This window comes from Leopardus geoffroyi, chromosome B4, assembly GCF_018350155.1.
Source record: "Leopardus geoffroyi isolate Oge1 chromosome B4, O.geoffroyi_Oge1_pat1.0, whole genome shotgun sequence".
In the NCBI taxonomy this organism is placed as follows: Eukaryota; Metazoa; Chordata; class Mammalia; order Carnivora; family Felidae; genus Leopardus; species Leopardus geoffroyi.
In genome coordinates, this window is record NC_059341.1 from 128,828,340 (window position 1) to 128,853,599 (window position 25,260).

At 42.5% G+C, this 25,260-nt stretch overlaps 1 protein-coding gene across 4 annotated transcripts in view; it reads right to left on the reverse strand.

Moving 5' to 3' along the window:
* Positions 1 to 25,260, reverse strand: part of LARGE1 (LARGE xylosyl- and glucuronyltransferase 1) — a 543,301-nt gene that overhangs the window by 238,811 nt on the left and 279,230 nt on the right. For all 4 annotated transcript variants that reach the window (XM_045467269.1, XM_045467268.1, XM_045467270.1 and 1 more), the window contains one exon: positions 24,972 to 25,095. In XM_045467269.1, the coding sequence (XP_045323225.1) occupies positions 24,972 to 25,095 (124 nt within the window). The remainder of the gene's footprint in view (positions 1 to 24,971; positions 25,096 to 25,260) is intronic.

A 25,260-nucleotide genomic window follows, 5' to 3' on the forward strand; every position in this document is an offset into this window, starting at 1 on the left:
AAGCACCCGACTCTTGGTTTCGGCTCAGGTCATGATCTCACAGTTTGTGAGTTTGAGCTCTGCGTCAGGCTCCATGATGACAGCATGGAATGTGCTTAGGATTCTCTCTCTCTCTCTGCCCCTCCCCTGCTCATGTGCTGTCTCTCTCTCTCCCTCAAAATAAACAAACTTAAAAAAAAAAAAAAGAAAAGAAAATGCAGATTCCCAGAATCACACCCAGAGGTGGTGCGGATTCATCAGGTCCAGGGTAGGGTCCAGAAATCTGTTTTTGGTTTTCCCGCCCCCGGCAATACAAGAAACAGACTCTTAACTTTAGAAATAAACTCATGGTTACCGGGGGGAGGTGGGTGGGGCCACGGGTTACATAAGTGATGAAAATTACAGAGTGCCCTTGTTGTGATGAGCACCAGGTATTGTATGGAAGTGTTGAATCACTATATTGCATACCTGAAACTAATATTACACTGTATGTTAACTTGAATTTAAATAAAAACTTAAAATTTTAAAAAAAAATCTGTATTCTTAAACCAGAGCCCTGTGTGGTCCTGAAACAGGTGTCCCCACACTATACCCTAAGAACCACTAAGGAGACACAGTAAGCACTGTATTTCTCAAGGACTTGTGGGTTGAATCATTTACCTTGGATCACCAACCAGCTAACTGTTCAGAAACGTGACATAAGATAGCCCAAAACTTAAGGGTACCACCTGAACTTGATACAGTTGGATGTACAGGGAGAGAAGACCTTTCTCAAAGATTAATACAAAAAAGAGCTGATGGAAGGTCAGGAATTCTTTAGATAACCCTATACCTCGTGGGCAGTTTATGACTGTGGAGCCTAGAAGGTTTCCTGCCTGTCCTTTTTAAAAGTAGAAATCCCATTTCCATAAAAGCCACTCTAGGTCAGCTACTGTGAAATTCTAAGGAACCAGTACCAACAGGAGAGCTGAGTTACAGATTTCACATCTTCCCACAATGGAAACTTGGAAGGGAACCTTGTAAGAGCCCCCAGGTTGGTCTTTTCAGGTGACAGCCTTCTACACCAAGCGTCAATGAACATCATTCAGACCTCACAACTCCAGCCTGAAGTTAGCTGGCTTCCACCTGAAATGCTCAGTGTTCATGAATCTACTGAGAAACCATCTTCCATAAACATAATTAATTCTAGAGTGATGACACAGGTAGGATGAATCAAGAGGAATGTGCCCATGGATCTATTATAAACACATTCCTCCTCATATCAGTGGCAATGAAACGCCTTCCTCTCACGTCTGGCAAGAAGCACTCTGTATTTAGCTTTGTGAAGCTTGGAGGGCATTGGTCACTGGAGCATTTATGGACTGCCCAAACATCCCTCAGTACTTTACATTATGAAACGAAGCATTTCAAAGCACTGGGAGTTCTGATTTGTGAACTGGACTGTTACAGTGGTTTAATTTCCTGAAATATAGCTGCCCTCTTAACTAATAGATTTTTCAATGCACTGAGGAGAAAACTGCATTAGCTCCTGCGTAGTCTGGACTTAATATTTTTAGAAGCTGCAATTCTTATTACAGCACACAGCAGCACACAGTATGTATTTATGTATGTATACTTAGCGCAGTTTCTGACACACAGAAGGCACTCAACGAACAGTTCTGAAAATGTGAAATCATACAAGCGCACAGGCGGTGAGTATCGAGAGCCACTCCTCAGGACGGGGATAGAACCTGTTGCGTTGACCACTCACTCATCCTTTCAAACACCAGATGACGGCTTGAAGAGACAAAAACAATCGTTTCAAAAAAGCATTATTACAGCATTCAGGATACTGGTTTGTGTTAATGGAGGCTACAGGTGGTAGGGGGGCGGAACAGGAGGATATCCTGGTGGTTCTGCTGATACTATTCTAGTTCTAAGTTAGATGGTGTGGTGTTTCATCAGTGTCATCATAACCTACTTCTCTACAGTCTTCAAATGTGTGTATGGGCCTATGTGTACAGGAAGTCATGGGTGACCTAGAAGCAAGAATGTCAACTAGAGAGAACACGGGATTTGGGAGTTAGAGAGACCAGGCTTAGCCAGTTAAAAACCCACCCCATTCCCTCACCTCTCTGTCTCTCTCTCAATTCCTGCTCAAAGCGCTAAAAAATGGAGATAATCATTTTGCTAGTAAATGCAAGGGGGGGGGGTGTCTGGAAAAAAACCTCTTCTTTCCCTGTTACTATAAATTTATTCTTCAGCATACATTCATAACAAGGCAAAAATTGTTTTGTGAGGCAAAAAAAAAAAAATCTTGGATATTACCATGACTTGTTATTAAAATCTCACAGGTGTAATTAGGGGGAAAAATGTATCTAACTAAGCTCCTAGGGAAAGGCTGATAATAATTTTTTTCAAAGGTTGAGAAACTTTGCTCTACAGGATTACAGGACACCAAGCTAGCCACAAAACAGAAAAGTGTACAAAAACACAAACAGAGGTGCCTGGGTGGCTCAGTCGGTTAAGCGTCTGACTTTGGCTCAGGTCATGATCTCACAATTTGTGGGTTCAAACCCTGCGATGGGCTCTGTGCTGACAGCTCAGAGCCTCGAACCTACTTCAGATTCTGTGTCTTCCTCTCTCTCTGCCCCTCCTCAACTTGTGCTCCCTCTCTCTCTCTCTCTCTCTCTCAAAAATGAATAAACATTAAAAAAAAATTAAAGAACAACAACACAAACAAACCAAAGCCCCAAATCTGCTGAGCTAAGCAGTTCTTCCTGAATTTACTCAGAAGGCAGGTTAATCACAAAACACTACAGTTATCTGTTCTCAAGTTCATCTGGAGATTTTAGGAGAACACTTGCCCAGGCTTCCCTCTCTCCTACTCCAACCACTTCCTCACAGGGAACCTTCCTGTGAAGGAACCTTCCTGTGAGAGGCAGCCTCAGAGCCTACAATTAATGAGGCACCATGCTGCTCTGCATTAATGAGGTGCTTTTCATTTTCGGAGGGCTCTGCAATCCTTTGGAGGTGATGCTCTCTCCTGTGACATTCTCTGGTCCCAGCTTCAGAGATCTAACCTGCAGGTCAACTGAACTCTAAACATATGGGAGGGCAACCTGGAGCAGGTAAAGAGGGTTAAGGAGGGTGAACGAGAGTTGCCACTTAATTAATTCCTGGTTGGTTTAAAAACGGTCTTCTCTCGTAAAGCATGGAAGGTGAAACTATCCTGGTATAGTACAGATGCAAAGGAAAACCTTGACAAAGACCAACAAAAACCTTGTCAATGACCCTCTTCACTGGTCATGCCTGAAAAGATGGTGCCTTTACTCAGCCCTTGTAATACATCTAACAAACATTAACCAAGAGTCTTATTGAAATTTAAAATATTTTTACCTTGACCTTGAAGCCTTAGACTGTGGTTAGTTATATTGACATTCACCTCCACAACAGGCCCTTACTATTTATTTATATGAAGGGTTGTCAAGGAAACCAGGTGTTGAAGATAGCTAACTTGTCTAGATTTAGAATTTATCATACACAAGAATACAGAAGGGAGATGAATGTCACCCTTAGAAAGTACTGTAGACGATGGTAATGGCATGATATAATTCCATTAAGCCTGTACTTTCCACTTGGGGATTTGGTTACTGATCAAAAGAATTCCTAATGCTCTAAATCCCTCTTCAAAAAAAAAAAAAAAAAAAAAAAAATCACCTAATTCTGAAAGTGACTCATTTCTCTAGACATTCACTGTGTGTGCCAAACTCTCGCGTAGATGTGAAGGAAAGAGCAGTGAATGTGGGATGTTCTTATTTCTTAGGAGATCATGGGTAAAAAGGAAAGAGTATTATTATATTTATGATGATAATAATATGGCATTTGTTGAATGCTCACTGTGTAACAGACACGAGAAGAAACTTATAAATACTCTCTTTTAACTCACACAATAACCCTATAAAGTAGACATTAAGGAAATCACACAATCTCAAAGAATTATAGGAGCCGGGACTACATATCAGATTTGATTTGCTTCAAAAATCTTAATCTTTTTGGAAACTGACTCAAATAAGATATTCAAACGATCGTCAAGCAGGGAAAGCTATAAAGTCTCACTAGAATTCTTGGGGATGGAGCAAACTGGTGGTACCTGGAAACAGGAAGTACAGTCAGAAAAGGCAAAGGTAACTACTACCTGGAGCACATACCTTCGGCACAAAGGTACATTCCACAAGTCACAGTCAATGCAACCTGTGAGGAGTCACATACCTTCTCAGTGCAAATGTCTCCCCAGCATCTACAAGGCTGCAAGTGACCAGTAAGAGTTCAAAGAAGAACACTGTTAATAACACCAAAATGAAAAGCAGAAAGGGAAGACTGAAAAATAGACCCAAAGAGTGTTAAAACGAATTCGTAATTTCTGCTCCTTAGCACATAACAAGAATGTCAGAGAACATCTCAGCCTCTGATGCTCAGCCTTTATGTGAACAGTGCGATCGAGGGCCCAACTTATCTAGGCCACTGAGGAACACCAGCTGGAGGCGAGGCCCGGCACCGGCCGCACATGAGAACCACCTCGTCCCACTAACTGGGCCTGCCCCAGGAAAGCCAGCGGGCAGGCCTGGTGCTGCTACTGCTTCTGGTTTGATAAAGATCATAAGCGATGCTAATGTGCAATCAATGAAAGGCCCTGCCATTGTTTTGTGGGTGCTGTTTTGTGTCTGTAAAGTCTATCAAGTGATTCTTAGGTGCAATCGAGCCCGAGGTACACATGCAACAATTGGGGAAGTGAGCCAACCAATCAATTCTAACTAAGCCTAGCTGGGAAATCAAATTAATGATGGCCCAGCTCTCTACCTTTGGTTCTTTTTTGTTTGCACACACACTGTCCAGTTCCCAGACAGAGTATTTGTTGTTGTTGTTGTTGTCTCTCTTAATTCCCTGGTGTGGGAATATTTAAGCATTCTTGATCTGGAAGCAACATGGAATAAAGACACGAGCGAGCGCTGTACTCAGAGTTTGAAAACACACGCTGGGAATCGGGTCAATTCCCTTCTCTCTCAGATTCTGCACCTGAAAGAGAGAGACAAAGCCGCTCACTGTTTGTGGGAGACTGAAAACCAGATGATGTCTGGGGAAGCACCAAGCGGAGTGCCTGACAGAATCTGCACTCACAGCTGCTGCTTAATTCTGGATATAGAAGTAAGGAATATTTCTTTACGTGACAAGTAGAATAAAGGCCTGATCACAGTGAGCAACTTGAAATGCCAGAGCCTCACCACATCTGCCACCGCTGGTGATTTCCTCTTGCTTCTTTATAATGGCTGGTTTTGGAGGGTAGGGCTATGTATTATGTATATGTAATGTAAAGGCGACAAGCACATTCTGGGACACAATGTACGTTAGGTAATAACACCATATTAATAATAATAGGGGAGGAGAAAGGGGAGTCGCAGCAGTGCTATTATGCCCATGAATAAGATGTTGATCATTGCTTGCTATTTTCTCTTCAAACATATTATTTAGCCAGTAGTGAGCAGATTTAAAACCCACTGGGGTTCTTGAATTCAGCCTAGCTGAGTGGTTAAATCCAATGAAAATATCCTAGTTAGATGAGTTTTTAGCCAAGGGAGTTGAGTATATAAAAGGATATTTAACAGGGCAGTTTGTGAAGACGTCCATCTTTCAAAAATGATAAGGGGCATGATGATAATACATGATGATAATACATGCATAGCATTTCCTAGTTTGCAATGCAGTTTCAGATTTATGTCATTTGATTCTTGAAATAACTTTGTGAATTAAGCAAGAACTCATATCCCCACTTTGCACAAAGGAAACGAAGACTTGAAAACAGCGTTGTCCAAAGTCACACAGCTAGGAAATGGCAGGGTTGAAACTCATCTCTTTTGGCCTTCAGGAAAATCGCTTTTATGAGGTCCCCCCAGCAATGCTTTGACTTCATCATGGTAAGCAGATGGAACTGGGAGACTCAAGTATTGTCTCTTGTTCCTCAGCAAGAAAGCTCACATTCGGACACCTCTGTGCACCTTTTTGTTGGTTACATGGCACAACATGTTTGTGTAGAAATAATTCTGTGTAGAAATAAGTTTGTGTAGAAATAATTCTAGCTTGCTTTCCACATTTCCATTAGAAAACAAAGAATCTGGCCCTTCAGTGTCCCAAATGAGGTAAGAAAGAGTGGTGAATGGACATCACCCTGGGGTCCACAGGTAAGGTGTCCAGAACAGGCAACACATGGGTATGTCATGTGACTGGGCATAAAAAGACATAAATCTAATTGGCTGGTCTCTGACTTAGCAGCTTGAATTTTCCACTCCATGGCCTTCAAGAGCATCACAGTCAGGGCTTGCCTAAACAGCAGACTCACCTCCAATTTTGTCAGGTTTTAGTGCACTGGTTCTCAACTAGGGCCAATTTTGCCCCCCCATGGGGCATTTGGCAATGCTGAGGTCATGTTTGGTTGCCACATCCTGAGGTTCTGGAAGAGAGCTACTGGCATCTAGTGGGTAGAGGTCAGGGATGCTGCCTGATACCCTCAGATAGGACAGCCCCCCAACAAACAATTATCTGTCCCAAAATGTCAGCGGTGCTAAGGTTGAGGCACCTTGTTCAAAAATACTAGTGAAAACTTGAAAAAAGTATATAGGTGAACAGGGAAAATACTGATTGCATCCTAGTACCATAGTACAAGTTTGCCTCAGTTTTGAGGCAAATACTGGAAACTACTGCATTACCCAGAGTTAGGGAACTATGTCTGAAGAGGAGGAAGGCAAGGGTTTTCAGTCCTCAGCATCGTGAGCTAAAGGAAGAGAAGCAGTATTTCCACAGCCGCACAAACAAGACAGAAGAGTAAATGAGGCTTAGAAATAGAAGAACACAAAGTTTCAACGAGCAAGACTGCCCAGAGGCTGATTCAAGGAGGACTCTCCTGGCTGGCAGCGGCCATGGCAGCCCCTCTCCCAGCAAGAGCGATTCCCATTTCCACCAGACCCAGGCGCTCCCTCCACCCGGCAGATAAGGCTCATCCTAAACACGACTTCGTGAAAAACCCAGGACTCCAAGCTCCAGGCGCTGGGCAGCTGTCACTGTTTTGTATCCTCCTAAGCACTTCTACCTAATCCCGGGCTCTCTCACTCCAGAGCCCCAAATGTTAGGTTCCCTCCCATCCTTGTGCTATACAAAGCACAGTAGTTTCTTTCTGCTGCGTCACAGTCCCAGGATGCACCTAGCTGTGTCCCAACGGGCTCACCTCTTACTTAGCAGGTTGCCTAAAGAATGATGCACTTGTGTTCCTGATGACCCTGCATTATGCAATTATCTAGGGGGGAGAATCACATTCATTATGAGCACTTCCAGTAACACACATTATACTCCCTAAGTGGATATCTAGATGACAGACAGAACTCTTGCTCTTCGTGAGAAAAGGTGTCCCTTTGTCAGTTTCCTTCAATATAGGTGACACCACCACACACCCACCAGCTCCTTACAGGATTCTAGGAAGTGAACTTGATCCCTCTCTCCCTCTACTGCCATACCCAACAGGTCCAAACCCTACGAAAGCTATAAAAAATCAATCTGCCTTTAATACTAGTCACCTGAAGAGGAAGAAGGAGGTCTAGGGAGGAGACTTTTAACCAAAACACGTCTATACCTTCTTTCTGGGAACTGTTATAGTGTACAGCAGCAAGTCTGGAGTAGATGAGCCAATTCTACTGTTTATTTTTCACTCATCCACCATGACATCCTGCCCCCAAGATCCATACTGTCACCAGGTCACTGGTCCCGAGAACCTTAAGATCAGGGTCTTGGACTTAACTGTTCATTTTAGCATTGCCCCGAAGCACAAAGAGTTGGCATTCTGTTTCAAGTTACCTAAGGGAAACGGAACCTCAGGAAGGAATTTGACAATGCTCATCCCATTCAGCTCCCCTTTTGTCCTCAAACCCACTGAACAGATCAGTGTCATTGATTTCTAAATAGATTCTGCACACTGCAAAATCAAAGTTCAATTTTCTAAATACAAGGCCAGTCAGGTCCACACTCATCTGCTACGAAGCATGCTTCTCTCTGCCTTTACTCCATGGGTAACTTACATATATACACATATCTCCTCCATCTGAGCATCCTTTGTGGTAGATTCACTATGATACCTCAGAAACTCCTCTAAACGTTTTCTAAGATAGTTTGCATACAGTAGTCATTCAACTTGTTGGCTTTATGGTGGATATCATGACTATATGGATACTGAAGACTAAAAGGTAAAAAACAATCAAACTTTTCTCCTATCTGTATCCTGAGCAGTCCTGGGTGATAGTCTTAGTGAACCGGTTTATTCGTTTCTTCTACTATCAAAAGGTCTGACCTTCATAAGTGAAAAACAGAAGGCCAGGCAGATAAAAGAAATGCATTTCTTTCTTTTCTGACAGAAAAAGTACAAAGATGAGGGTATTAAGTTTTATAGTGAAACTCAGCAGATAATAAGCAGACAAAGGAGTCCTGCTTGGGGAAAGGTATTCTCTTCTTAGGGCAGTGAAAGCCTGTCATTAATTCACAGAGCAAGATAAAAAGCTCTTACGCCTTCTCTCCACCCTCTTCCTCAAACCATGTTCTGGATAATGATGTACCCAGCATGGGAACGCCCCTCTCTTTCCCCTTCACTTCTGGAAATTGCACTAGCCTCCAAGGCCCAGCTCCAAATCCCATTTCTTCTGGGAAGCCATCCCTTGCTATCTAGCTGGTAACTGATTGGTACTGCATCTCTCCCTATTTTTATTCACTTTCACTAAATTCCTGGAGAAGATATTAGCTGCTCTATCTCTGCACTCTCTTGGAATAGTGTGCATTCAGCAAATCCTTATCTACTCATTGACTTATACCAAGGTACAGACCTGAGTTGCTTCCTCTTAATTGAGAATTCAGCTACCTAATAATTAGAGTTAGCATCAGGCTTTCCCCAAGCCAGTCAGTCTCCCTGGGCTCCTGAGAACATGGAAACCATTGGCAGTCTGTCTACCTTGATCCTGGAGGGACTGGGAACTTCCCCATGTACAGACTAAGTGCCTTGGGAAATCCCAATGAAGTTACTCATCATAAACTCCAAACTAGTTAACTCAGAGCAAGTAGAGAAAGAATACACACACACACACACACACACACACACACACACACACACACACACACATATAGGGGTTATCCCTGCCTAAATATGCATTTTCTTCTCACAACAAACCTGAAAAGGGAAGTGTGAGAGACTCTACTGCTTGTCTACCCAGAGCTCTTCCAGCTCTCTAGCGGAAAGGCTGCAAATATGCAGACACACAGAAACCCTCACTTTCCCAGTCTCCCCTGAAGACAGGACATGGACACATGACGATCCTGACCAATGCACCTGAGGGGAAGTCTGCTGGGAGACTTGAGATTCCTTCCTTGCGAGAGAGAGAGAGAGAGAGAGAGAGAGAGAGAGAGAGAGTGAGAGCAGGCAGCGGCGGCTCTCCTTTTCCTTCCCAACGTCCTGAGAGGAGATGCCTCCTGGATTTTGCTATGGCCTCTGTGACCAGGAGACCAAGAGAACCCCCAAGACGACTACCATCTCTCACGGAATGGCCAATCTTTGGGCTTCTTGCTGTGTAAGAAACTGAATAGGTTGCTTAAGCCATATTTACTGGGGTAGTTCTTTTACTTATACCAAAAGCAATCTAATTGATAGGAGATCATGTGAAACACTGGGAACCATACTTCTGGAACTTCTCTTTGGGAACTGTCATAGTATAAAACAGTGAGTCTAGAATAGATGAACCAGTTCTACTCTGACCACATAAATAATGCAACCAAGAGTCACTGGGGCTGCTCAAGAGAGCAGGAGGCAAGTCCTTAGTGACCTGCTTCTCCATTATACTTCTTCACCTGTCCCACAAGAACATCTCAGACATGATCGAAGCAAAGACGGTGGACTTACTAATATGCACAAAGCCCCAAGAAGTTCCGGGGTGTTCTTCCAACCAGATTCTCACCTGTGACACAGCAATGGTGGTGCCCTGACAGCCACGATTCACAGGCAGATGAGACAAACCCCACAGTGTGCGTGCGCTCTCCTACCTTTGAACATGCCGTCTGCTCACCACACCTGGAGAACAAGGTTTCTCCTCTGATTACTTGCTTGACGTCATTATTTTCTCTTTGTTTTTCTCCTTCTCTCCCTCCCTTCTTTCAAAAGGAAAAAAATTTTTTGAAAACTGAGCTAACTATATAAATTTTGTATAATCCAACAATGACAAAAAAGAACCAGAATCCCTGTACCCAGAGGAAAGCTATTAAATGATGCCCTGTGTGCTTCCTTTTTCAATAATTATATAACCACACAGATGGCTTTAAACTGGGGGGGGGGGGGGGGGGGGAGGGGAGTAGCTTTGTGTCTTTTTTTTTTTTAACTTAAAATACATCACAAGTATTTTCCCTTTTCATTGATTCAAGTAACACTCCACCTTGTTACTAAACCAATAAAAATCTCATCAAAAGAGAGATTTTGAAAAGTTTCAAATATCCCATTGTGAAAATGTACCATAATCTACATTTTCACCACTCCTGGGATTTAAGTTGTATCTAATTTTTGCTACTATAAACAATACCATCACGAAATCCTCGGACTCCACACCTCTATTTCCTCAGGACAGAGAATTTCTGCATCCTATAGCTTGCGTATAGTGCATATAAGTACTGCCACACTATTAAAAATAACACTATCCTGGGGCGCCTGGGTGGCTCAGTTGGTTGAGCGTCCGACTTCGGCTCAGGTCACGATCTCACGGTCCGTGAGTTCGAGCCCCGCATCAGGCTGTGGGCTGATGGCTCAGAGCCTGGAGCCTGCTTCCGATTCTGTGTCTCCCTCTCTCTCTGCCCCTCCCCAGTTCATGCTCTGTCTCTCTCTGTCCCAAAAATAAATAAACGTTAAAAAAAATTTAAAAAAAAATAACACTATCCTGATGTTCATTTATAACAGAAATTTTCACAAGAGTCGGTCCGACTGGATACTTGCCAATAGTGGGTAATACATCTTTTTAAAGCCTTTCCCATTTAGATATAAAAATCTTATTTTTCTATTTCTTTGAATGCATAGCAATTCATTAGCAGTACCCCATTTGTGCTGTATGTTATAACAGTACATACCCCCTTTTACCATTTGTTTTTCTTATTTTGTGAATTCCTTTATTCATATCCTTTACCCATTTTTCCATTGGTCTATTTTTCCTATTGATTTGTGAGTTTTATGTGTTATATGCTATGTGGGTTTCAAGTATCATTTTCCCAATTTATCACTTGCCATTTAAATTTGTTTCAATTGCTGACAGACATTCAGAATTTTTCCTTTTTTTTTCATTTCAATTAAATCTACTAGAGTTTTCCTTTGACTATATTTTCCCCCATTTCTTTTTGGCATATACAAATTTTCCTCACTCTTGACTGAAAATTTTCATATTTTTTCTTCTAGTTTTAATGCTTCTCCAAGTCTTCAAACTATCCAAAATTTATTTTTTGTATCTGGCATTATCCTATTTGATCTTTTCCCAAATGCTCAATTTCACAATAATGCCTTTTGCTACAGAATCCATTTTTTCTCTACAGGTTGGAAATTCTTCCTTGAGCAAAGGTTGACAATTACCCTGAACATAAGAGATCACTCTTTCCTTTCATATTCACAGCTGATAGAAGTAACAGTTCCTGGGACTCCTCCCTGCTGAGTGGAGGAAAAGCCTCAGCATTCTTATTAAGACTCCTTCATTCAAACATTTACTTAGAGTCAATTACACACAAGCACTATGCTAACAGTAGAGATAGGCAGGATAAGAACAGAGGGGGTCCATCCAAGTGGACTGCACATTGTAGTTAGAAGAATCAGACTTATAACTAATATTGGGCATTGAGGGTATTTAACAAATAATCATACAAGAGAGGTGTTTAACAAATAATTATACAATGGCGAGCGTTAGGGAAAAGGAAGCAGAGGGGCATGACAACTCTGAGAACCCAAACATTAATAGGATGTTGGGCCAAGAAGAGTTTCCTTGAGATTTAGGAAACAGTCAGTGGGGAGGGAGGTGAGGAGGGAAGACCACTATTTCAGGTGACATGGTGAACTAGATGACCTCAAAGCCTTCTCAGTGAAATATATGTAGTATATATGCATATAGAATATGTATATACCATATTACATATATGCATATAGAATATGTATATACCATATTACATACAATGTATGCATATGAGATCCATCCCATGCATGTATATTACATGTACCTAACACACACAGTATATACTAAAATGTATATTCTACATATACAACTAAAATACACCTATGTAAGGGACGGCATTTTACAGTGTTATGTTCTAGGAATCAAAACCCAGACACATTATCAGGCTGAAGGGCTCCAATCCTGTTTCCACCCCCTTCTAGACCATAGGTCTTGGCCACATGGTCTCTAGTTTCAGGTTCCTCATCTGCACAATGGGATCATAACAGCACTAATCTTAAAGAGTGGTTGTGATCACTAAAAAAGCTAACCCACATTAAATACTTAGTACTGTATCTGGTACATAAGTACCACATAAATGGCGGCTACTATTGCTATTTTATTACCATTTTCCATGTGCATTGTTCTATCCCATCTTATTGTTTAGCTTATTAATATTTTCTCTACTCATTACTACACTTGCCAGAGGACTGCCATTTCCTACACACAGAACCAGCTTTCAAACATTTAATCCTAGCTTTCTGGTTTTCATTTTCCTTATTTCACAGACTTCTGCTATTAACTTTATTTTCCTTCTGCTTTCCTTAGGTCCACACCATTGTTCTTGTTCAAATTATCGAGTGGAATGTGAGGTTCATTTATCATCATCTTTGTGTTTGAATAATGAAGGCACTGAAGGCTATTAAAACATCTCCAATGACAGCTTTGAGCACACTCCATAAGCTTTACTGTGAAATATTCCTCTTTTGTGGTTTTCAAAATAGGCTATAATTTTTAGTTTTATTTCCTTTTGGATTAAATAAGCATTTAGAAAAATTCTTTACCTTCCCCTAATTTCCAGGTATTTGTAGCCCCCCATCTAAAAGTTTGTGATATGTACGACTAATTCATTGCAGTCAAAACTGGGGCCTATATAATCTTTATGGTTCAGAATTTAATGAGGTTTTCTTATGCTCTCAATTTATGTAATTTTTTTCACAAACACACAAAAATCCATTTTTATTCCATTTTATGGATATGAGCTTTGATATCTACTCATAATGATTATATTCTTAAAACTGCCTTTGTCATTAACAATATGATTTGCCTTGTTAGTGGCTGAAACTCTACCGATATATCCTATATTTCTATCAGTTTTTGCTTTATTAGAAAGCTTTCTACTTGGAAAACAGCTTGGCTATTATGTCCTCTTATGGATATCACACTTGTCAACTTAAAATTACTAGTTTCAATTAAATATACTTTATATTTGAGATGGTCTGAAATTAACATATTCGTACCCTATTTTTCTTCGTATGTCTGATATTTGTCGTACCCTATTTTTCTTCGTGCCCTATTCGTACCCTATTTTTCTTCGTATGTCTGATATGTCTTCGTATGTCTAATATAAATTTTATTTTTAAATTTTATGATTTATTTTACGTATGTTTCTTTAAGATTGTAAGCATACGGTTACGATACTGCTATCTAATCAAGCATCTGAGTTTTTCTCCAATGACAGAAGTTTCATGCTTGTATATTTGTTGGTTTTGCTTCTGGAACAGTATTCTTGTGCATCATTTTTCAGCTTTGAGAAAAAATTTACATGCATTATAATCACCCCTTTGAAACGAAAAACTCAACAAGTGTATACAGTCTGCAACCAGCACAAAATTGCTTGATACAATTCTATCACCCTCTCCCTGTGTCCCCTCAGCCCCTTTTCAGGTGATCCTGAAAAGATCCTACTCTTTGGCTCCTCGTAACTTCCGTCTTGCTTTCGAGAATGTTGTACGAATGAAGTCATATAACGTGTAGTCTTTTGCGTCTGTTTTTTTTCACTCAGCATACTACTTTTGAGATTTACTCATATTGCCATATATATCATATTCAATGCCGAGTAACATTCCATTAAATGAATATATCACAACTGTTTCCTCTGGCTAATGGACATTTGTGTTCTATGAGTAAAGCTGCCGTGAATAATCACAGACAAAGTTTTGTGTGCGCACGTTTTTATTTCTCTTGCATCAATACCCAGGAGTGGTACTTGTGGGTTGTAACATACGCCTCATGGCTCACGAAACTGACAAACTGTTTTACCAAGTGGATGTACCACTTTACACGTCAGCTAACTACAACAGTTCCCGTTGTGCCGCATTCTCACCAACACTTTGTACTGTCAGTCTTTTTAATCTTAGCCACTGCAGGGGGTGTGATGTGGTATCCTGTGATGACCTTAATTTGCATTTCCCTGGTGACTAAGGATGCCAAGCATTTTTTAGGGATTTGCTGGCTATCCCTGTCTTCTTCAGTGATGTCTCTTAAAATATGCTGCCCGTTTTTAAATTGGGTCATTTGTCTTCTTGTTACTGTTGTATGAGTTCTCTACTTATTCCAGATACACATCTTTCATCAGACACATGCTTTGCAAATTTTCTCTCCAAGTCTGTGGCTTGTCATCTTCTTATTAATGTCTCGGAACAAAAAAACTATCAGTTTAGATGAACTGCAATTTATCAATATTTTTTTCTTTTAGTTTGTGCTTTTTTTCAGATTCCGCTTAAGAAATCTTTGCCTAGTCTAAGGTCTCTAAGATTTTCTCCTCCGTTTTTTTCCTACCACCAGTTCTATTGTTTTTAGTTCCTATCTTTAGCTGTAAGATTCATTTCAAGTTAATTTTTGTATATGGTATGAAGAGGGTCAAGGTTCATTTTTTCCGCATACGGGTATCTAACGCTCAGCATCATTATTATTTTTTTCTGCTCCCTACCTACTTTATATAGACTTTGTTTCACTTGCAATATTCACCTCCAACAACTCAGTTTTAATTCTATTTATAACTTTACCAGTGGTCACCTTTGATTTTTTTCAGAAACATCTTGTCTCTCCTTGACGATCAGAGAGAAGGGTTACAAAATTCCACCTGAGTTATACAAAACACAAGACACTTAGCAGCTTTGAGTCCAACAGCACCTCCCAACCTGTTTTAAAATGACTGATCAGACTTCAGTATTCAGTACAACATCATTACAACAGCCAAGACACGGATGCAACCTAAGTGTCCACTGATGGATGAGGAGAAAAAGAGTATTGTTCGGCCATAAAAAATAAGATCTTACCATCTGGCAACATGGATGGCCCCTGAGGGGATTATGATAAGTAAAATGAGTAAGGCAGAGAAAAACAATTAGATATAATCTCCCTTACATGGGAATCTTAAAACAAAAACAAACAAAAAGAAATCCAAACCAAAAACAAAACAAACAAAAACAACCCAAGCTCATAGATCCAGAGGAGATAGAAGATAGACGGTTGCCAGAGGTGGGAGGTGTGGGGCGGGCAACACAGGCCCAAGAGGGAACAACAACCAAACGAACTGGTTATTTGTGTGTGTGTTTTAAAGAACAACTTCAGGCATTTGCAGTCACCTTTGCAACTGACTTAAAACAATTATTTACAGATCATTCCATGTGTAACTTCTTTCAGTACACACTGCCTGCCCCTTTAGAATGAGATCTCTTCATTCCTGAATACTCATTTTGATGACTGTTTTGGTTGGCTGGCAAATTACTGATGACACTTCCTCCAGAGGTACACAGTGGTGTGTATTTTGTGAGCTGTTGCACTGAGTATCATTTTTCTGTTGTCTTTATACATGAGCAAACGTGGCTGGTGTTCTGAGGTCTCTCTGTCTTTCTAGCTCAAAAAGTGTGGTAGACATTTTATTAAGAACATTTACTACCCCAGCAAAAAGGCTTATGTAGAACTTTTACTCTTCAGAGATGTGTTTCTCTCTACCCCTTGCCCTGGAGTTACGGTGGAGCCTCAGAAACCAGGTTTTGCTGCTTCTCCACAGCTACCGGTTGTACGTGGCCATTGAGCCCTTGAAATGCAGCCTGTCCTCACGATCTCGCGGTCCGTGAGTTCGAGCCCCGCGTCGGGCTCTGGGCTGATGGCTCAGAGCCTGGAGCCTGTTTCCGATTCTGTGTCTCCCCCTCTCTCTGCCCCTCCCCCGTTCATACTCTGTCTCTCTCTGTCCCAAAAATAAATAAACATTGGAAAAAAAAAATTAAAAAAAAAAAAAAAAAAAAGAAATGCAGCCTGTCCTGGTTGAGATGTGTGAAATACACATCGACTGTTGAAGATCATATGGAAAAAAGTACATGAAATATCTCATTAGTAATTTTTAAAATACTGATGTTGAAATGGTAATATTTTGGATATAGAGGATTAAGTAAAATGTTACTATTAAATCCCTTTCACTTGGTTTCATTTCGCCCTTGGAAATATGACCAGCAGAAAACTTGAAATTATACCTATGATTTGTCATTGTATTTCTATCAGACAGCACTGCTCAAGAGCCAGATTCCAGTCGTATTCTGGCTCACAATGCTGAGTAATTTCAACAAGTCTCTTTCAGAAGATTCCATTTCCTCACCTGGAAATGGGTGAAAATAATTATACGAACCTCAAGGCTTACTGTGGGGATAAAATAATAATATGTGTGTAAAACTACTGTGTTGGCACATAATCAATTCTTATTAATGAGAGCTATTATTATTCTTAAAGGAAGGATTTTTTTGTATTTTTTGTAATCCTTATGACTCATAAAGTTTCTAGGGTGTCCCCTGATGTGGCCAACTTGTTGCTGATTTTGCCTGAATTGTAGGGGCTTTTTTTGATCTGTGTGCATAGAATTCTTCTCCCTTCTTGAGAATTTTTCTTGGATTTCATCATCCTATGGATGGACCACCCATCACCACCCTTGCCTTGAAGTTCCTGGAGTTCCTAATTTGCATTAACTTTTCATCACGCAGTCTCAGGGTAACATGTCAAAAAATACACCTCATCTGAAACACTGAGGGTCTAACATTTCACTCCCCAAGTCCAGCCTTTTATTCTTTCAAAACATTTGGAAGAAGAGTCATGTTCTCACTGGGAAAATGTCTTAACTTCCTAATTCTCAGTTCACTCTGCCCATTCCTGTCACTCGTCAAATAGCTCTGGTTTTATTTTGTTTTGTTTTGGTTTGGTTTGGGGCCAGCTTATATTCCAAAATCCGTCGCTGTCACCACATTGTGGAATCACTGATGTTGCTTTTTAACTCAAGCTGTGGATAGGTACAATTTTTTAGTACTAGGGAAGAGCACTGTATTCAAAGCCAAAGAAGTAGATTCTGGCATCAGTTCTGCCTCGGATTAGTCCTTTGGTAAATTCCTTATTAACACAAGAAAACATGTGCTGTTTCCACAGCATGGGATTCTTGAGGACACAGTAGAATAAGGCACAAGAAAGCATTTCCTTCTTTATCAGGGGGAATGGATTACAAAGGAGAAGAGGACAGCAGTGAAAACGGGAAGGGATCGACACTCATGATGGGGAAAAGGTAGGCAAAGGGACACTTAATTACTTTGAATGTGTTTAGGTCTGAGCCCAGGCCAATTACAGCTCCTGACGGGGCATGTCACCTACATATATGTGACACAACTGTTGTATTCTGAAGGACCACAGAGAATGGTGGACAAGACAGAGACAAAAGTCAGCACATTCAAGGAAGGCAACAACTTGGAAACCATGTATTACACAAAAATGTCACAAGGTATATTTAAGTGACAAAAGCGTTTGCCTTTGTGCTGGTGTTTGTGGAGTACTGCAGAGGCTCTCTTTAGATAACTGCACCCTGCTGTCCGGTGGGAGACAAACTTACATTGTTCTTCTCATGGGGGGTGGATAAACTGCTACCTACATTTCCCTACCTGTTTCCTAGGAAGATGTGCTTCCAGATGATGGACATTTTCACTTAGGAGGCACTCATGCAAACTGGAAATCATAGGGTTTCAGGGTTAAAAAGAAGCCCAATAAAAATAGCTACTGTTTTTAGATAGATGAGGCCCAGGGTTGGGGGGGGGGGGGGCGTTGTTAAGAATTGTCTAGGATCTCACATGTGATTCTTTCTAACACAGTCTCTTCCCCAAATTGGGTCTGGACGTTTGGACTGTGGAACCTGGGATGTAGTTCGAAGGGACTGCACTCGGCAATAGTTGAACTTCACGTGCAGTCTCCAAATACCCCCATGGGGCTGGAGCAGGTTCCAGTTAGACTCTGCCTGCAGAGCAAAGACAGACATGCTGGGACGTGTCTCATGGAGGATATGATCTGCTCTAAGATGCCCTGCAGAAGAGTAAGGAATGAAGTAAGGTATGTGTGATCTTTGGGATTGTTTTGCGTGGCTTCTGTAATAATATGGCAATACCCAGAGTAACATACATTGCTTAATTGTCTTTTAAGATTGTTACCTCTAGCTCCCCTTTATTGGTGAAGATTAAATGCAGGAAATGAGGTCTCGTAATGGAAAGCACAGTGCTTGGCACATTGTGGGCACTCAAAAATTCTATGTTTTCCCTTTTCCTCTCATATCTTTGAAAATGGCTATGATTAACCTCTTAAATCTGTTCTTGTTCCTTCTCTCTCTTTGAGTCTCATGTTATATAGGAGGGCTGGCAGAGGTTAAATCTTATGTTCAGGTATGGAAAAGTTACCATTTTCCCATTCTCTTTACTGTCTTGCTTGGGCCCTGGATTATTCATGTGGTTTGTGAATATAAGGGTTGGTTCTGTAAGGCCAGCGATGGACCTCTGGCCTTTGTGTAGCAAAGGTGAGATCATAGGATGGACGTGGATGATTGAAATGCATCTGAAAATGTATTTAGAATGCTAGTCTTCGGCTTTTAAATATTACACATGGAAAATTGTAAGCAACCAACAAATTATAATCTGCGTTAGAAAAGAATCTTTCTGTGTGAGTTGTACAATTCACTTTATACACAGGCAAATATTTCTTTATATAATGGGGTGTCCTAATGAGCGGGGCCTGTCCCCTTCTGAGAATCATAGAATCTTAATTAGGAAGGAACTTGGCATTCATCGGGCATAACCTTCCACTTTCTTCTGTAATATTCTATATAAATGGTCATTAATCTTCTGCTTTTGAATACTTCCAGAGATAAGAGACCATTACCTCCCAAAGGACCTTGTTCCATATTTAGAAACTCTATTAGAAATATTCGCCTTGTGCTGTACTGAAATCTTTTATCTTTTTGATTCCCTCATTGGTCCTGAGCATTAATAAAGACCAAATGCAAGTGTGTATATCATTGTCTGTTAACTCATGTGCCTGCCCCACTAGACTGTGAGAACCAAGAGGGTAAGGCCTGTAACTTTTATCTCTGTGCCCAGCTTTTCGGACAAAACCTAGTCAAAAGTGGCTCCAAGAAAAGCATGGATTCCATGCTTTGGGGCGACAGAGCAAGTCAACCAGCTGTTTGGAGACTGGCAGATCTCCTATGTAGGAAGCTGATTGTTAAGAGTCAGCCATCAATATTTTCTGTAACCATCATCCTGAATCCCACTTCATAATCTTTCTGATGTTGGTAACAAGCAGGCATCAGGCCTAAGAGAAAAGGAGATAAATCATGACCCTTGACTGGACAGGTGAATCATGAAACAGCCCCTACCCCAGAAGCTTCTCATTGCTAGCTCGGGATCATCCTCACCCCAGTTGATGGCATGGGGGTGACTTTCTGAGCCAAGTGGGGCAAGATCAAAGCTGGTATGTAGGTAAGGTTTTCTCTGAAAACTGACAAGATATATATTGCTGATTTAAGGCAAACCGTCCAAGGTAGTGACTACTTCGTTTAGAAAATAATCCTTGGGTGCAAGTGATAGGGCCGCCCTGAACCTCAGCAGCATCGTTGGTGGGGTGTCTTTTTATCCTCAGCAGGAAGCTCCAGTCCCAATAGGCCTTTTTTTTTTTTTTTAATTTTTTTAAAGGTTTTATTTACTTTTGAGAGAGACACAGAGCATGAGCAGGGGAGGGGCAAAGAGAGAGGGAGACACAGAATCTGAAGCAGGCTCCAGGCTCTGAGCTGTCAGCCCAGAGTCTGATGCGGGGCTTAAACACACGAACTGCGAGATCGTGACTTGAGCCAGAGTCGGATGCTCAACTGACTGAGCCACCCGGGTGCCCCCCCACCCACCCCAGTAGGTCTTTAACAGAGGGGTCATGCTTAACATTTGTTCTTCAGGAACAACCAGAAAAAAAACCTCCACTGACAGCTTAGAGGACCCTTGTGCAGACACAATAACAGGGTCCCAGCTTAAAAGTTGGCTACAGAGAAGGAAATTCAACACCAGGGAGCACAGGTTTTGGAATCAGGTAGTTCTGAGTTTTAATTCTGGCTCTGCCATGTATGAGGTGCATACATGACTTGTGGTTAACCTCCCTAAGCCTCAGGTTCCTAGTCTGCATAGTGGGGGTAATAATAGCACCTGTTCCACAGAGTTCTGAGCATTCTATGAAAGAACCACACAAAACACAAGAAACAAAGTGTCCCATCAATAACACCTGTCACACTGCAGGCTATGGGGTCCAGAGGCACCGAAAGCAAGAATTCTGTGTTCAAGTGCAACCAACAGTGGCAATTTCATTCCACAGCGGCTGCAGCCCATGCCTCTCTCCTCCTTTTCGGATCTGCTCCACCTCCGTGTCTACTGAATTATACAATCCCGTATCTCATCTCATTTCATTTGGAAAGGGAAAAGTTAAACAGCAGACTTGGCATTCATTAGATGCCTGATCTTAGGCAAATACTCCTCAACTCTGTGCTTCAATTTATAAATTATCTGTGAGATGGAGGTAATAAAACTTCTCAGTCCACCCCACAGGGCTGTTGCGAGGAGTGACTGACGGCATGCCGCCATCTACAAAGCTCTACACAAAAATAAGCCCCCCCCCCAACCCCCCGCCTCCTGCTCCTCTCTCCTCTGTTGAAAGGAGCTGCATGTCTTGAGTGGAGATTGGGGCACAAAGACGCACTCAGTCCTGGTAGCCTGTTGACATGGGGACTTGGAGGCTGGAAATGAATGGGCCCTGTAAACATCAGGAAGACCAATGAGCATTTCACAGGCCACAGAGACAAGCAAGCTGAGTGATCACTATTTGCAAATCTACACTAATTGGTCATTACTGAGAGAAGCATACCAGTCCACTGCGAATTTCCCACAGTTCATTTTTAATCATGCACCAATCCCTCATAAATTTCCTCTTCCCTCTTAGTCCATTCTCCAGCACTAACGGATATAATAAGGGGCCCGCAGGAGTATTTCTGAGAAATGCCATTTCCAACAGCTGTACAAAGCGATTTCTCGGCACCAGATCGGGGAGGCCATCATGTGTGTCTGCTGAGGGTGCCATCTGACACGCTTCCTGAACGCAACTACAGAACACAGCACACGTCCCTTCCCTTCCTATTCTTCCCCCTTTGCTAACATCAGGTAATGGATGGTGTTTTAATGCATTCATGGAAAGACACTCACCTGTCCCCAGGGATGCTCTTGGGACTTTACACGGGGTAGCACAGATGCAGCTGCCTTATTTATGCCACTGCAGGGTCACTGGTAGACAAATATCTGGCGGCCCGTCCGTGGCCCAAGGCACAACGGGCCTCACGAATGTGGTGAGCCCTGACAGTGATAAAGAAACCCCTTTCTAATGGCTTTATTACTCTTGGGAACCAGCACTGAGCTTATTGCATATCATCATTTTGCAAATATTTTCATAGGCCAGGCATCACACTAGGCACTGAAGACAGCAGGGTGATGAGAAGCAGATGTGATCTCGGCGCTTTGGAGCCAACTATCTGGGGAAGAGGACATTTACCAGCTTACTACACCAAGGCATGAAAGAGCACACAGGGATGAGTTTACTGAAGAAATGTAGGAGACCCTATAAGAACCTATAACAAAGGAACCCCTATGAGATTATGAAGGCAGGGAAGATTTCTCAACGTAAATGTAGCTGAAGCAAAAGAACACGGAATTAACCAGCAATGGGAAAGAGGAGGCAGGCTGGGGGACAGAGGTTAACAGACAGAAAAATAACCAGTGCAGCGGCCCCCTGGTGGGAGGGAACGAGGAGAGCAGACGTGATGTTCTAATGGAGGGAGGCAGGAGCCAGAAAGCCCAAGGAGATGCCACTCAGGACTGTGGTCTTGATCTTAGGAGCACGGGGAAACCATGGAAGGTTTTATCCACAGGAAAGGGGATGGCATGGTTGGGCATGCCGTTGGGAAATCCAACTCATGCTACTGATGGAGAATACATTTGGGGGAGGCGGAGTGAGCAGAGCAGAGGGGAAAAGACTAGTCTGGACAGAGACTGCAGTTGTGTTAGGGAGAGGTCACAAGAGCTCAGAGTGGGATGGTGGCAGGGGAGATGGGAGACCAGCTAGGATGTGGAGTGGACAGACACACGGTGAGGAAGAGGGGCTGTCAAAGAAGAACTCTTAGTTCTGGGGGTGCAGCTAAGCAGACAGATAATGGTGCTACAGCCAAGAGATGCTCAGGCTGCAGGGAGTAGGCAGATCATGGTTTAGAGTTTGCAGAGCTGGATTATGCATAAATCATTATTACTGTGATCATCAATTATGGCCAAATTATGTGTACAAAATGGTTTCACACCCATTGTCCTTACAGGATTCGGACAAGAGTCTCATGGGATACAGGATGGTGGGAGATGGGTGCTAACTGGTAGGGAGATAAAATGCAGGTGTTCAGGACCTTGCACAGTGTAGCTGGGAGCAAAGGTCACACTAGAGGACAGGACACTGAAGACAGCATCCTTTGGAACACATCAGATTGTTTTTGTTTTTTGTTTTTATTCCTATTTTTTAAGCCATGGAATCACCCATTCAAATGGATAAAAATCCAGTATATAAAGTAATAAACAGCAGGTCCACCTGGGTTAAAGTGGTCATGGGAGAGTCAGAGCACCAACCCTCCTTCCCCCATCTTGTTCAAGACCTCAGGGAAGCCCTGCGTCCCCAGGAGATTATAGCCCTTGCTATACTCCTTGCCTTACTCCTTCAGTTTCCCAATGGTCCACAGGTTTCCTAACAGGCCATATAATCCAGAGTATTTTAATCCTATGTTGCCTTGGCTGCAAAGGGGAGTGTATGGGGCATTTTCAAGAACTTGCATTTCAGGCACTGCTGGGCCTTCATAGGAATTATCTTGTTCAGGGTCTGACTTGGTGGCCGGCCCTGATCAAGCCAGGGCTCAGGACCCAAATCAGATGGTTCTTCAATGGCGAGTGAGGATATGAACCTGGGGTTTTTGTTCATCTACTTTTGTGTTTTCTTAAAGAGTAGGGTGTACAGGCTTACAAGGGACATGGCAGAGGATAGTCCCAAAAAGGAGAACGAAGAAGGAGGCAGGAGCATCCGTGAGAGCCAGGCGCTGTGCCTCCCCTCCCGCTGCTTTTCCCCACTGTGTTGGCGCTTAGACCCTGGGAGACAGAGAGGCTTGCTTTCACCTTAATTAGTGCAGCAATTTGCTAAATTCTGTTTTTCCCTTTTAAGAGTGTTAATCAATTTTAGCTCAGAATAGATTGGAATGGCACACAAATTACCACGACAATCCCCAAATGCTAAATTCTGAACATCTCGATCAACCTCAGAGCCTGAAATATGGGAAAATCAGAAACTCCGGCCGGCATCTCTGTGATCTGTTTAAAATGTTATGGCTCCGAAATGAAAAGATAATGGCTTTATGAGGTTTGGAACAAGCAATTTGCTCGAATCTGCCTCATGCCTAGGTGTTTAGTCCTTCCCAAGGTGACTGGAGATAGAACATCAACATATTTCTGCAAAGTTACATGTTCCTCTAACAACAGCAATTTGTTAAATCCACAAGCATTACAGGGTACCAACTGTGCACTAGAAATTAGAAAGGAGTAAGATGTGCTCCCCGCCCCCTCCCCCATTAAGAAGGTTCTAAACTAAAGCGGTAGACAGACACGTGAATAGAGAACATCTTCCTCTTTTCTGGAGAGGTCAGGGAAGGTTCTCGGAGGAGGTGCCAATGCCGCAGCGTCCTGCAGGATGAGGAGGAGTTGTGAAAAGGCAGGTGCAAGGGCAGGCCAGATAGAAGGAACACCATCAGCAAAGGCTCTAACACAGGAGAGCCAGCAGGGACCAGAGGTGGTTTCTTAGAGCGGAGTATGGGACTGGAAGAAGAGTCAAGAGCCAGAAGCAGGACTTCTTAATGAGACCGTGAATCTCAGTCCTGATGCAACGATGTAGCACAACAACAGATGGATTCTAAACGAGGAAATGGCATGACCAAATGAGTCTCGTTTGGTGAAACCCTCCAGTCCAACACAGTCTGTGCTATTGATTCAGCATAATCTTTTAAAGCACACTGACACATATTCTCTCGCTTTTGCCTATTAATTATCCAATTGAGGTTGATATTACAATCACCTTTTCACTGATGAGAAACAGACAAAGCAAAGGTCTACGTTATTTGCTTTTTATCTTATGACCAGTAAATGACAACATACGAATTACAACCCGGGCCCATCTGACTCTGAGTTCAGCACTGACCTCACTGGGGAGCAGAATTCTCTAGAACGGCCACCACAGACCTCTTTCAGATGTATACGAGGCCAATGGCCTCCACCTCTAAAGAAAGCCCTGGTGGCCAGCACCGCACAGACCAACATGGATTCTGTGCTGAGGACGTGGTTGCTCTAATGCTTTCCGCAGTCAAATCTGATGCGGGTGGCAAACAACCTTAATTATACTCTGGATGTTTCCAGTTGAAAGCTGAGATTTCCTCCACTGCCAGTCTGCCGAACCACAACCAGGAAAAGCTTCCAGCATGAGGAGCTGAGGGGGCCACCTCTCCCCTCCCGCCTGTACCTTGAGCTCATCCGCATTGTAGAAGTCTACACGTACGGCGGGCACCATCCACGTCTGGAAGAGCGTCGCCAGGATCTGCTCTGCGATGGAGTCGGCGATGAGGTGGAAGTGGAGAGGGTTCCGTCTGTAGGAAGCAGGGAGAAGACGGGTCAGCAGGGAGAGTTCCAGCCATAGAATCACATGCTTACCAATTTCACAGCAGCTGTGAAAGTCAGTCAGGCACATTACCAACCCAGCGCTAAAAAGGAGAGAAGGCATCTCACGCAACCTCAGGATTTCAGAGAGGGTA